We start from the raw sequence: 15484 nt of genomic DNA on the forward strand, positions 1-15484 counted from the left end.
GATGGGTGCAAACGTCACAGATTTTAGCATACTGACACGTGCTTTACTGTCACTCTTTGCGAACACCTTGAGCACAAGATGGACAACTTTGTTCCCCGGGCAGCTGCGCAACAGACTTACACGGCGTATCCTGGGGTCAACCCATGTGTCGTCGGATTTCAAAACATGTTTCCGGCTCCCCAACTAAACTCCAATTCGCTCTTCACAAGACCATACCTATTACCGCTTCCACAAGACTATGGCGTTCTACAATGTGGTGGCAGACAGACGTACCAACCACGCTCCATCTATCCAAGCCAGCCGCAGTTGTTGGTTCCCCGACAAGTTCAACCACGTGGGTTGTTGGCGCGGCCATGTGCCACAGCAACTGGAGCCATACAAGCAGGTGGATATCTGAATTCCAGACCAGTGTTTGACCACCAAACAATTCTGCAGTCTTCGAATAACGTTGTAGTTAGGCCAAATGCATCAAATATACTTGGTTCTCGTGTACAAACTCAAAATGCGCCGTCACTTGTGCATTCAAGCTATATCCCAAGTTTACCTGGCACAAGCATCAGTGTATATAACCACTTTCTTCATTCATCTGCGACAGGCGATAACTGCAATGTACCGTGCCGACCAGTCATATACGAAACAATACCAGATGAACCAACCCCTGCGAGTGAACATTGCGAAAATGATCGCGTTTCCGAGAATGTTGATGATTCTATTACAATCCAGAGTAGTGCTGAGAACCCTGGGGAATATAATGGTGATATTGCAGTCGGATTTGCAAGTGTTGACGTCATTTCTGAACGTGAGCAAGCCTATTCTGATGACGTAGATGGCAAAACACCCCCAGTTACCAAGGGAACGCCACCAGGGATGGAGGAATGCAATTGCATTCATACGCCTCCACCGATCGTACGCACCCTCCGCCCGCCATCTCAAAATTTTTCGGCTAAACGAAAAACTCATTTGGACTCGAAAACTGCTATACTGAGTAGCCTGCGCCCAATTCGGCCAAAGTCATCGGTTCAGGGTATTCCACTTGCTATATCGCCCTCTAACGTCACGAACCTGCCACCATCTCATACTGCAAGTCGTCGTGGACCGACTGCCGATTTCATACCATTAAGGTGTAATGACGTCATACAGAGCAACAATCCTGTGAACATACCACCAACTTTTCAGCAAATACAGCAGAATAACTCGTTTTGTAATCAGTTTCAAAACATTTTGCCTGTCAACTCATTGCAAATCACCAACAGCATGATGACGACTCCCTCCGCCCCGGTTACCACGACGACGTCTTCCAACATATCACTGAATCCGACCTATATTAGTCAGTCGCAGTCCTTCCTTCCACCAATCGCACCAATGCCACCGACGACTTTGTCAGCTCCTAATGTTGTCATGGCAACCTCCATCACCGAATCAGGTGCCCCAGTCCAGTGCATCCCTGTACAAATCCAACGTCCTATATCGTCACAGACACTACTGAACGCCCGACCTCCAAATACGACGATACGCCCACAACAGCGTCTACGCTGCCGCGTTAGCCGACGTCGGAAGAAAACGCCCTTGAGGTTACTGCTTAAGGAAACACACAGAATGCCTTCTAATAAGGGGAGTTCGCCGGAGACTGACAGCAAAGAATTCGTTCGCCGAAAAGCCAATGCACGGGAAAGGATACGGGTCAATAAATTAAACAGTGCATTTGATTTGCTTCGTAGTGTCTTGCCAAAGGACCTCCTCATGAAGACCGAACATACCGGTAAGAGAGTTTTTAAAATGAGCAAAGTGGAAACGTTACGATGTGCTATATCTTATATGCATAAACTTGAAATGATTCTGCGCAAACCGACTACGTCAGCAACGGGTCACGTGGTACCTCAGCTACAGTCGCGCCAAGAAGGTAGGCATTGACTTCTTGTTTTACGCACAGTCCTATTTTAGTTTGTAAACGATCGACGAAATGTTAAAAACACCACCTCATTGTTGTTTATAGTCTCTTCATCGGGGTTACGTTAGGGACGGGTCGTTATTTATTCTGGGTTCAACTCGCTGGAAAACTGTGCACGGAAATGTACGCCTCTGAAACTTTTTTTCTGTGCACTTGATTCCGTAGAGCAATATTGTGTCTCATTGTGGTAGCACAACCGTATTTATTCCCCTGTTTTGAAAAATGAAATTACGTGAATGCATTATTTTTAATTGTACATAGAATAAATAACTATCTTTTCGTTTTTGTAGGAATGAAGTACTTCAGTGTTGAGGAAATGCCGCCACCAATGATGATATCCTACACTGGAGCGCCCTCTGTAGTCCAAGTATTGCCGTCGAGAAATGTAAGCATTCTTCCAGCCCCGACACCAATCGATAACAACAACAACAACAACTCAAACATTCCGGTTAACAACGACAGCTCCGCAAGCTGAACATAACTCGAAGTTGCAGAAACATTACATAATATTCGTTATGTATATCATACGGCTGTAGCCTCGTGGAGGCGTATAACATGTTGGAAAATATAGAACATGTTTAGAAAAAACAAGAAAAATTTATTTCAAATGTCCAATATTGAATTATTAAATTTATTTAAGAAAATTGAAAGGAATTGTATTAGTCGAAGCATGGGGCGCTGCCGCCCGTGAAGTATGTATTTTGTGTTATTATAAAGTGGATGTAGTTATTTGAACATATTTTATAGATATTTATACACGTATCATATTTATTATTATAATGTCATTAATAATATTACAATTGATGACTCCTGTCAGAGTACTGTATATGTGTTCGAGTGCCCCCCACCTCCGTTCTCACTAATATAGCTATATAAAATTAATAAACATCACTGTTATTCGTTGAGGGCGTTATACCCTGGATCATCAAAATACATAATAGTCATTCGTATTAACAGTGTGCGTGGACTAACCATCACATTTAATAGCTATTGCATCTCGAAATGTCAAGCTATACCTCGAGGTACTTCGATAACTTTGGCAACAGAAAACGTTTTGCGAATAAATTGGCTATTTTCGATTTCGGCAACGAGTTGAAGATTTTTCTTTTTTCGCCAAATAATCCCATCTAAAAAAACTAACTCAATGGCTATTATTGGCTGGTTCCCGCCTCAAGTGTCATGGAGCGCCAAGCCACAAGAGGCCGGGTAACTCGCAATGATCCAGGATTCTGGTTGGTCCATCACGTTCTCGTTTTTTGTTCTTTTTCCCCTTGGTTACCTGACGTCAGCGCTTACCCGTTGTGGTCATTCCATGTATAAAGCAGGGATTTCCCATGCTCTCAAAAGTTGCATGAATATAAATTGTTTTTCTTTTTAACTTTGCACAAAAAAGGCGAGAAATGTTAGAATTAACTGTTCGAAGTTGAAATTATTGTAGTATCACAGACACGTTTACGTACAACAGAACTTGGAATGTTTTCAAATTACGTCATTCTGTCACTTTGGGGCCGAAATCCCGTCCAGTGGCGATAATAAACAATATGGCGATTACCCGGGGCGATTACTAGTTACTTGCGTTCTCCTTGCCACTCGCAAGGGGCACCGGAAACCAGCGAATGGCTATTATTGACTCGTATTTAATCATGATAATATGTTTTTTCCTAATCGATTTCTCGTCTATTCAGATGTCTTATTCCACAAATATATGTAACCAAGGCAATGACAGTTGATTGCTAACATGCATCTCGTAAATTACTCCCTTAACGATAGTATTAATATCATATCAAATTTTACAACAAAATGAAACCTGGTTGAAAGTGTTTTATTCACACTCTGCATTTGTGGTGAAATGAACGTCATTCCATAAACAAACTTTCACAGGTGTTCTCCAGTACCACACCGGGACCGCGTGTCTCTGTTCATTTGGAAAAATATGAAAGGTGAGTTGAGGATAAATGTCCGGTAAAATGTTTTCTAAACAATATCATCCAAAGTTAGACAATTCACAGAATACTGTAAAATATTTTATTTTTGCTAGAATTAATATTCGCTGAAAAGATATTTTGGCTGTTTTGTGTAGCAGTTTGTTATTTTCAGTGATTTTTAATGTGTTGAATGTAAAACATAGGTTGATTTTATTTTGACTAATTTATCCCATGAGCGAAAATTGATTCTAAGTGAAGATAATATAATTTACAGTACATCATTATGTACATGTATCTAGGTAATAATTTGTCGATAATCCCGGTGTTACAGTCGTCATGTTAAAGATATAATTATTCTAAAATAATGCAACTACAGTGTTGTTGTTTTTCTGAGGGTACCCTGTTAGAAACTAACACTGGTTATGAAACTACCGACGCTATGTTCATCGTTGGTGGCGTAGTTGACCTTGATCATTAAAATGCAATATTGCACATGTATTCCATAGAGTGTACACACCGGAAGGAGAAAAACAACGACGAGCTTGCTGAATAATGCAGTATTGTATATTTATATTTATGGGGATACAGGTTATACATGACAACATGGATACAATGTGCACTTCATCTGAGTTTGAAACTTGAACGCCTGACTAGAATATTTTTTATAAATTAGTTATAAATTAAAACACTGACAATTAAAATATTTTACCGATAGAAGATAAAACCATTTGTTCCTAGCGATAATTTGTTTTCATTCGCTGGTGCCAGAAGTTTTGTCCACTTATACACAATTACTTTCAAGCTCACCTAACTCGACGGTTGTCCAAGTGGTAAGTTTAGATGGATTCCCACTGTAGTATAAAATAACAAAACTATACCAGTTTCGGTTACAATAAATTGTCTATCCAAATATATGTTACTAGGTGATTGTGATACACACAACGACTGCAAGCACATTGGGGGTAATATAAGAAATCGGAGACAAAGTTGTAGATGGCATTTTGAACTAGCAAGGGATTGATGATAATGCACTAAGCAATTGTGCATTCGTGTTACAACGTTCACGACACTGTCGTTAAATGCGGTCTTTTTGCGACGCCTGTTTCATAGCAACACTTGGTATAATACGAAATAATTCGGAAAATTCAAGGCTGAACATATCTAGCTGAGTTGAAAGCTCAAATCTATTTACAATTTCAAACATTGTAAAATGACAAATGTCTCTTCTGTAGCTCCTAGCAACACCGACTTGCCACCATTCTCCAGTATAATTACTAAATTTAAAATACTATAATATTAATTTATTCATTATGAAACTTGTTTAATTATCGTTAAATACAGCTATAACACTACACAACTTGCTAAAATGACACACTAAGACATTTTAAATGTTTATTAGCGAATACTGTGATACGATGAATTGTTGGAAAAATGGACCGTGACGTCATTATCACATTTGCTCAATGAAGCAAATTAGAAATGATTCAAAACAAACTCCCTGAACACATCGGAAATGGTAAATAAACAATAAATTAGAGTGAACAGTCTTGTTTTTTTTTTGTTTTTTTTGTTTTTGTTATTTTTCAGAAGGAAATTGATACTAATTGACATAATCTTCGGATTTCTGTGTATAAATTAAATATAAATGTTTTGAAGGTCTGTTCATTTTGTCCGAGGTTCAGTTTCTCCCTTGACACAGTGGTAAACAGTACGGTAAACCGATAAGCGCCCTTCTTCCGTCGTTGTCGTCGCTGTTATTGTCATCGTCGTCAATGTCAGGAGACTGACTGTTATCACAAAATGGCCACTTGCAAGTCGTGCTCCTAGATCTGCGTTTTAACCAGTTGCAATAAGGTTTACAATTTTGTAAAGCTTGGTCGTACCATTCTCGTCTTATTTTGTCGTCGCCATCGACATGTAGGTCCGTATCTCCAGCGAGCGCACTCCGTTTCCAACTTTGACAGTATCGACCACACGGTTTCCCTTCGGCGTGAAGGAGTCGTAGCTGGCGCTGTCGGGATCTCCCACTTTGACATTTTGGGGTGTTGCAAGCACCATTCTTTTTCTTGACTAGGCCTGTGACGTCATCAAAGGGATTGTTCACTTCAGCGTTTTCGGTGAGGTCGATTTCAATGGCTATTACGGTTGCTATTCCGACCAATACTAGGGTTAGGAACACACTCTTTTGCATGGTACACATTTTAAGCAGTACCTCCTGAAAAAAAACAACAGTTTGTTCACTTTAATGGAAATAAAAGTTACTATATATGCAATAATAGTGTACCAGTAATTCATTTGTTATAGTCGATGTCGATTTGTACGATTAAGATTATAATTAAAGAAGCAACATGGTCAAAAATATATATTTTATAATTTCATTGTTCGATACTCAATACACAATCTGATTAAAAACCCAGGTAAGTATGGGCTTCATTTTTTCAAAATTCATATATTTGAATTTTTAAAAAAAGAGCCTATTCCCATGGCTCAGTATGTAATGCAGACCGAATCAGACTATGATTTTTAATGAACTAAACATGTTGCGTTTGGAGGACACACAACAGAGTTCGTTAGATGAAAAATCAAAACACACTACTGCGCATGTGCACTGACTGACGTACCGACACAGCCAATGCACATGCGTACTAGAGAATTTCAGTATTTCTTTGAAGGAAAACTCACATGTGTGCCACAAGAAAGGCGTGTTCATGCAATGGTGAAAAATAACCCTAATGTATTTACCAACATACAGTAACAAACAATTTCAAAAATTAAATTAAATGTTCTCGTCTATATTGCTTTAATGAAAACGAGGCTCTACACACGTAATCATAATTGTTTCTGGTACTTTTATTCACGTGTTCAAAATTACAAAAATTATGAATGAAAATACAGATTACATGTTTGTACGTTGCCTTCATTTGAATATTTGCCCTCCGATGACTGCCTGTCGCATATATTTTGGTTAATCACAATAATTATTGTAAATATAAAACAAACTGAAAAATGCTGCTACTCGCATGAATTGCGCCCCCTGCCATTAAGGCTTTTGGTCATCAATAGAGGTCACTATTTACTGTCTTCCGTATTCAGATAAGAAAGCATGCATACGCAGCGGACCATGGTAGATATTGTTTATTGGAAACGCATGAAACACCCTTTTTCAATATTTGAATGCATTATAATCTTACGCGTTGTACTATTCCTCTTCCACCCGATAAATTGGTTGATCAGTGATTCATCAATAAGGTATACCTTGTCGTCGATCAGTGTAACCCCGGACTTACTACTATGGTTACGTGATTGGGGTTTCCCCCGTGGGGGTGTGAGAGGGGCTAGTACTAACCTACCAAGAGGCATACGATGGGTCTATAAATTATGTGTCAAAATGGGCAAGGGGTCTTTTTTGACATTTTCAAGGCTCAAGCTAGTTGTCAAGGAAATATTTTCAGGAATCAAAGCTGTGTTGATATACTAATAGTGCATGTAACGCGATATACGTAACAGTGACATTTTACCTAGTTTTGTGCTGCTGCAAAAGAAAAATGTTTTCAGAGGCGGGTTGTCTTTGAAAATTTGTTTCAAGGTGTGGGTTTTTGAAGGAACTGGTTTCCCGGACCGTGTTTTTCACTAAAAGTTGGCGCTTCGCATACCCGTACATAAATAATAAAATTGCCCAGGGGCCGAAACAGCCGCGATGCGAATATGAATATCACTCTCTCACAATTTTGCGAAAATTGTATCCATAGTTACAGACCGGATTTCTTTGATGCAATTCGTGTGTTGTAACAGACAGCCCCCCCCCCGAGACGAAGATTTTTTGTTAATTAAGGATTGCTCATCAGCTGTAGGTGCTGAGCATAAACCTCTATTGAGACTATTAAAGTAAAAACTTTAAAATAGTACGTGGTTCAAATAAAACATTACACTTCGAAATTATACCTGCTCAGTGTAAGTACCCCCTAGGAAGTAAATGTGAGGTTGAGTAGGTGTAGAAATGTATTACAGTTGCAATGCAAGTAACCAGTCAGTATGCGTTGACAATTTCATGGTTTCTATGACTTTCTCGTATGATTGATTGTGATGCAGATAACTCAACTACAGAAAGTGTTTGTCTCTTCTCACGAAACGCAGATATTTTGCAAATGAAACACGCGATCTCGGCTACCTTTGCGGTGACGTCGGTTAGCGTGACATTTTAAATTGTCGCCCGAATCATGGCGAAGCCGTTTGACATTTAGAAAAGTGTGGTATTTGGCAAGACAGTGAGTTCAGTAGGCGGCGAGTGTTTGGTACTCAGAAAATGACCACGAGACAAGGAGCGCGTGACACTAAGTTGAGGGGGTGTCTGACACTTAGTTGAGGGGCACGGAGTGAAAAGCATGTAATAGTTAGTTGAGGAGCATGAGACGAAGAGCGTGTGGCACTAAGTTAAGGGACATAAGGCGCGGACACAGCCCCACAGTAGGGACCGTGGCGCAAGCATGCTACACTTAGTTGAGCACGAGGGAATGTACAATTGACACTAAGTTGATAGGACAAAAGAGGGCGAAGAGGGTAAGTTGATGGGGACGAGGATCGCGTGACGCTTAGTGGAGGGTGCGTATCATGTAATATGTTGTAAAATATGGTAATAATTTTATTTCTGAGGATAATGTAGTCAAGCCTCAAACCAAAAACTATTACAGAGCCGTTTTATCACCATTCAGCTCGAATGTCACGATGCAGATTTCACAGTACTCGGTAGTTTGGGGAAGTTTTGTTTATGTTATTCAGTTTATTTTTAGAGACAGGTTTAAACATTTTAAAAGGTACTACAAATGAATTTTCATGGTACGTAATAAAACAGAAAGATTCTATTTACAAGAAGACAATATTGTAGAATTGCGGAGTATAGAGATATCTGAATTTCAGTAAATCTCGTCAGACTTATTGTGATTAACAATTTGTACGACTGACTGTGACCACCTTGTTTAATTCTCCTTAATTGGATGTTCAACTGTTATGTTAACAAATTAAAGTTAAATTTAAAAAAAAACGTTTCTCAACACGTCACGTGAGTGGAGTCGTACTCAGCAGTAAGCTGAGTAGTATCCGATGACGATAGACCATATATATGTCTGACACCCCCTCCCCTCAATTAATGATGTCATAGATCGGCCAGGTGTTTATCCCTTGACATGTACAGTCATACAAATGCGAAGAATGTTACATGGCGCACGTTAACGCCAATAAAATATTAACATTACCGTTCACAAGTTTTAACAACTTTTCTGAGGAAATGTGTGAATGACATTCATATTTGCATAATAAATGTCGTCATTACTGATTTGGTAATTATCATACTGCGCAAGCAGTGTTCATATCACACAGTGTCTAATCGTCTTCATGCACCTAGAAATGTTAATTCAATGTATTTTAATTAATTTTAATTCAATGTATTTTAATTTATTTTAATTCATTGTATTTTATTGGTATGGCTGCAATATTCATTGTAAAATATGAATTGGTACAGGTTACGGGAAATAAAAACGGAATTTTACGTTTTTACAGGAAATAAAATGAATGTTCCATTTACAGTAAAATATAGATTTTTACACTTTACATATAAAGCAAATTCCTAATTACATTTTAAGTTTTTATAATATTTTTGATATTTTGAGTTTAAGAATTGTTGTTACGAAAATATCCCTCTGTTCAGTATTAGCCTGTCGCTAATCGATCAGTTAATTAATCGATCTTTACATTTGTCCATGCATTCGTATATCGTGATCGACACCAATCACGTGAATGTATTTATACTTTGAACACGAGACTTTTCATGTCAATATTCGTGTGTATATCAGTGTAGATTGACTTTGTACTCACACAAACATATTAAGGCGAGTTATGTATATTACATCGTTATCGCAATACGTCTAATCACAACACCCATTTTCACATTAGACACTACACAAATGTATGTACGTGTCTCCGCACAATACACGAAGTGTTTTTTTATGACAGTGTGGAATTTTCTTGTAAATCAGATAATGGCAATTACGTCATATTGGAGTATAAGTATGTGATATTAAACGTCGTCGTCTGTGCCCGAGTCTTAGAAAGCAAACTTGTACGCGTGTTGTTAATAATAACGAGTCTGAGTTCTGACATCACTTGGCTTACATGGAGGGATCATGTTTAATCTTTAATCCGAATGCAAGTTTGTTTTCTATGAATACAAATATGACTATAATCCTACAGACCCGCTTCTCCCAGTGGCACTGATCATAACTGGGGCGTGCGGGTCCAGTGGTTAGGGAAATTCGTGATTTCCCGAATATACTATTGTGACTGACAGTTGGTTTGCTCTTCACCTCATCAACGTTATCACTCGCTTTGCATAGTCCTTCTCATCATAACTGTCCTCTATAGGGGATTCTGCGTATATCTGTAAGTGGCCTTTCTGAACCCCGTACAGCTGTGGGGATCAAATGCATATCACGTCCATCGTTTAGTGTGTACAGATGATAAGTAGGTTTTAGTTGATTTTACACGAGGCAAAGTAGATGGTTGGAAATAATGCTTTAGCTCATTGAATATAAAGTTGTACGATGCGAATAAATAACTGGTGTATATGCTAACTGCGTGACTTAAGAAATGAGACAATGTATTGTATCGAGTCTCGGGGGTCGGCACGCATACGTGAAACAAACAAGTACAACTACTGCTTCTTAGTACCCGTCAGCATATCACAGCCTACCACTGTGAACTGTTCCAATTACCTGAGAAACAAATGTCAGTGAAACATTTTGCAGCAGTGACACTTTTTCTGGAGTCCTACGACATAAAGTGTCGGTGACTTTCGCAAAATGTTGTCTTCACGAAAATCCGAAAATCATGATAATTTTTAGCAGTGCAAATTAAACGATTTTCATACAGACGAATGTTTGCCACTACATCGCAACCTTTACTGATAAACGAAAGCGAATGTTTTGAATCCTACAACACTCTTATAGATTTGTTTTTAGGCTAATCCAGTTTCATAATATATATACTAAACCGAAATATTCGTTAGGCGAAATTACAGTTATTACTTGGTTGTCATTCACACCGCCACCACGATTGAGATAACGCGAAGCTATTTACGAGATTGTGCCTGAATTTCCGACTTATCACATTTTGCCATGTATTATAATATTTGCTTCGACTCAACTGCTTTGATGAGTAAAGTGATGTATGCGTTTCATTCACACCATTGTCATGCTGATGTATGTGGAAAATGAGGCATTAGTACAGTTGCGTTCGAAGTAGATCCATGCGACGATACAATGCGTGCAGAACAGTTTGTTTGTTTGTTTGTTTGCTACGTAAAATAAGGCGCGCATAATGCCAATGGTGTAAGTGTAAATTGTGTTTATCGTTTTACGTTAAATCCCCGAAATTCCAAGATTTATTTTCTAAGCTAAGTGATTGCATCGTTATTTTTTCAAATGTCGCTGTTGATACTCATTTTAGTGGAAAAACAAAATGACGCAATTTACATATTTATTAGGGTAATTGAGTATAATCATGGGCGCACGCTATAAAATCCGATTCCTCTGCGAGATGTCACTATAAGTCAACAACATGCATGAGCCTTACTTAAAAAACAACAACAATTTTTCGTCAATTAAAAGCACAAGCAAAAATCATCATTTTACTTGGTGATAAGTTACGGCCAGTTAGATGTTATATACATTAATACACATTTATGGTGATGTTGACCTATCATTCTAGGTAAAGATATACCTTTGTGGTTACTGCACTGTGCAAACTATCTATCTCTAACCTAACCAAAATCAAATGAATGTATGTATGAACAAAAATCAAATGAAGACATGGGATATAAACCATCTTTGTGATATATATATCCTACAATATTCTTCTCTTCATACAACCTTTATCGTGATGTGACACAAACGGGCATTCAGTTTTAGATTTTGGGGTAAATGTTACCCTCACACACCATGACTCCGTGATTATTATTACCTGGGAAAACTTGCTGCATTATTATAAGACAGCTGTATACATATATACAACATAGCAAGAATCTTATGAGAAATATATATTCATAGAATATATAATATTCACATTATTTGTAGAAAAGTATATGGAAATGAGGGAATGTATTGATGGGATATTATAAGGCTATAAGTTTTGAACTATATTACAATCTCTTTCAAGTACAAGGAGTGGTGCTCACACGTTGAAGGGGTGGTCAGGCAAGTATATTTGTATTTTGTCGCAAATGCCATGGAGATACTGGGCTGCAGAATTAGGCAGTCAAGTTATAAACGGTTTTTAAAATATGAATGCAAAATCTTAACTATTATTGTTCGTTTGTCATATTATTTGAGTCAAAAACACCCAAGTTGTTCATGAATGCATGATATTGAGTACACTACGGTTTCTCTAATAATCGTATATAATACAGTGGGGGTTATGATTACCCACAAAGTTTACATTTCTTTTGGAAACGTTGACTATAATGTTAATATACGAGAGTTAATAGTTTCAATGAAACAAATAAAATATATAAGGCACTCTACACGTACAGCTTATGTACAGCAAACCAACGCTGACAATAAACCTGTTAAATGGTTAATGATCTGAGTAACACATTGACGACACAGCACAGTAAGGGGTACAATATGTAACAATGCATATGATGTAACTACTGAAGTCAAGCTCACAGAGTTTTAACGGAAACTTTTGCACCACGGAAACACGACTAGCTGCTGTGTTCTCTATGCCACAACTTTTCAAGGCAAATATTTTTTATAATTTTCAAATTTTTATAAAATGCTAGGAGTTATAAATTAACAGCACCAAACGTTTTCGCAGAATTTTACGTTTTAAAAAAGTCAAATTTTATCTATTTTGGTGAAATCGAGCAAACATAATCACACAATATTAAAATATAATGTATTTACTTCATAGACACTGAGTTGAAATATTAATAACTGCCAATGCGTATACAAATATTGGTGGAATATTATTATTTATGCTATTTTACACTCGTACATATTTTGAATTGATTTATTATTCTTATACACATATCCGACATTAGTAGATATTACAATTACAACGACTGTACGAGTGTCATGATATAGCTGTGTGGATATGCATGTTTAGTTATAGTGTATGTACAAGAATAACAATCTGTTTTGATCAAATTTTAGGCATTTCAAGTTTAAATAGATGGCATTTCTTCTAAAGTACATGCTGGAAAAACAAACTGCTTTGTCATTTTGGGAACACAGATCACGGGACAAAATCGCAAATGACGAGAATAAAGCAGAGATATAATAATTTTACTGTGACCATTTCACAATTCCCATCACACTATATATCAGTCTTTAAGAGTAATGAATGTCGAATATCAAATTCCTATCTATTATAATAAATGACATTGAAAGATTCAATTATCTGATTATACATTCTTCTTAGCCATTAGAGCCATGCACAAAAAAGTCACAGTGATAACCTTTTTTTATTTTAGATAATTGCCGTTACAACACACCTAGTGCTTATCGACCAATCTTAATGTCCTGTTGTGGGACTTCATAAACACTAAATGTGCTGTTTTGTCATAGGACTTTTATAAATAAATTTCCTAGACATTTTATAAGCTTTTATTCTCATAAATTGTCCGAAACTTTTATACATATCCCGTAACATGTAACACGTAAGTTTGGTGTCGAATTCGCAACTCACACATCGACATGGCAAACACCCCTCTCATTGAGCTATTTGAAATTCTATGTCGGTCATTGGCTTTTGGACTAATTAATTTTTTATATCAGTCATGACTATTCACAAGTGTGCATTATATAAATCTTGCGTATACGGTCCACCCACCTTAATTTCAGTATGATAATTGCATGAGAACATTCCGAGAAGACAATGCTTACGCACACGTGTACGCGCATAGTCCATTTGAAAAAGGGGCATGATCCCCTTTCCCGAAAATGTGTGCAAAATAGTTTACAAGACTCACTGAAAGCCTTCAAAAAAATGAAAAATTCCGAAAAATTGATGGTTTGGAAGTGGTGGGTTTTAAAGTCAGATAAAGGCCTCATACAGGGACTTTCCAGGGATATAAAATGCTCCTCGTGGAAACAAAATGTCTCGACGGGTTTATCTCATACTTAAAAAACAAGACAATATATTTGTTCGCCATGTTGTGAATATTCTACATTTTGGTTTTATATACAGCTTTGGAAAAAAAACCCATAATTAATTTGACTTTAAGTGGCGTAGCTTTTTTGTTTTGTTCAACCTTTTTCTACCGATTTCTTTTCATAAGTTTTGCACTAGATTGATTCAATCGTAGATACGGTTTCTAACCAATACAGTCAAACTAATTTAGTGACTTGAGTTGGACAATTATACTTTCATATTATGAAAACAACTTCTACTGCTTACACCGTTTCATTATCGTTATCGTCATCTGTTTGGGATGGAATTAATCGGTTGATTTGATAAAATTTGACTATGAGTATGACATATTATTGATGGCATAATACTACTGGTGACTATCAAGAGTAGCCTAACTTTGTCTTTGTCTAACCAAAAGGCTGAGGTTTAATACAATTTGTCATAACTATTTAGTTACATGTTCATTTGTCGGATTTAGCATCAGTGTTCCATCTAAGCCGACATGATACACCACCAGCGACGCACGCAGATTTGCTGTGTCGTAACTAGTTGTACCAATTCACTGACGCGTTCATACAATTTGGTAAAACAAAATAATTGTAAATGCGAAGAAAATCACAAATCACAACATTGTTGAGCCACAAGTTACCCATACAATCACATAACATACTGTTGACTATAAGTTATGGGTTTAACGAACAAATAAATAATAATGCACATGGGCAGTCTTTGTTCGAAGTCACTTACTTTACATATTAAATGTAACTTATGACACTTCCTTACTATACGTGCTTGAAGGCAATCCCATTCATGTCAGTAACCAATACGACCCCCATGTGACATAATTTACGATATGCGAACATTGTATGACAGTATCTTAAACATACTTACCTGTGTATACTTCTGCTTTGTGTTCTACCTACCACCAAGACCGACTCTATGGGCGTAATACTAACGATTACCGGTTGTTATGTTTAATTAACGTTACACAAGCAAATTCGTTTTTTTTGGGATATTTTGTGAAAAATGGTAACGGTAGTCCCATTCGAGCAAAACAAAACATGAACCAGACATTATATGCTAGACTGATATAACTTCTTAATCATATGTTGTGCATATAAAACCAAAATATTTAAAAAATTGCAATTATTCAGTATAGCATGTGCCGTTTAATCCACTTTTCCGGATACTAGGACAGTTTGTCGGGGGGAAATCACACGATTCCCAAAGAATAATTATACGATTTCAGATTACACAGGAAGCATCACACGAATGACGTTAAATAAACTCTCCAGTTTTCCCGCTTTATTACATGACTAGCCTGCTAGCCTGGTCGCTGCTTTTAGAAATGAAATACTTGAGCTAATAGGGAACGCAAATTTCTAGGACTTAAATAACACATGTATTAAAGATAGCAGTATATCTTACG

At 37.3% G+C, this 15484-nt stretch overlaps 1 protein-coding gene across 1 annotated transcript in view; it reads right to left on the reverse strand.

Moving 5' to 3' along the window:
* Positions 1-5235: 5235 nt before the first annotated feature.
* Positions 5236-15484, reverse strand: part of LOC144364070 (uncharacterized) — a 28150-nt gene continuing 17901 nt past the window's right edge. The window contains exon 2 of the mRNA XM_078014393.1: positions 5236-6088. Coding sequence (XP_077870519.1) covers positions 5552-6073 — 522 coding nt within the window. The 5' untranslated portion in view covers positions 6074-6088 and the 3' untranslated portion in view covers positions 5236-5551. The remainder of the gene's footprint in view (positions 6089-15484) is intronic.

The sequence above is a fragment of the Saccoglossus kowalevskii genome, chromosome 17 (assembly GCF_978046115.1).
Source record: "Saccoglossus kowalevskii chromosome 17, keSacKowa6.1, whole genome shotgun sequence".
Taxonomy (NCBI): domain Eukaryota; kingdom Metazoa; phylum Hemichordata; class Enteropneusta; family Harrimaniidae; genus Saccoglossus; species Saccoglossus kowalevskii.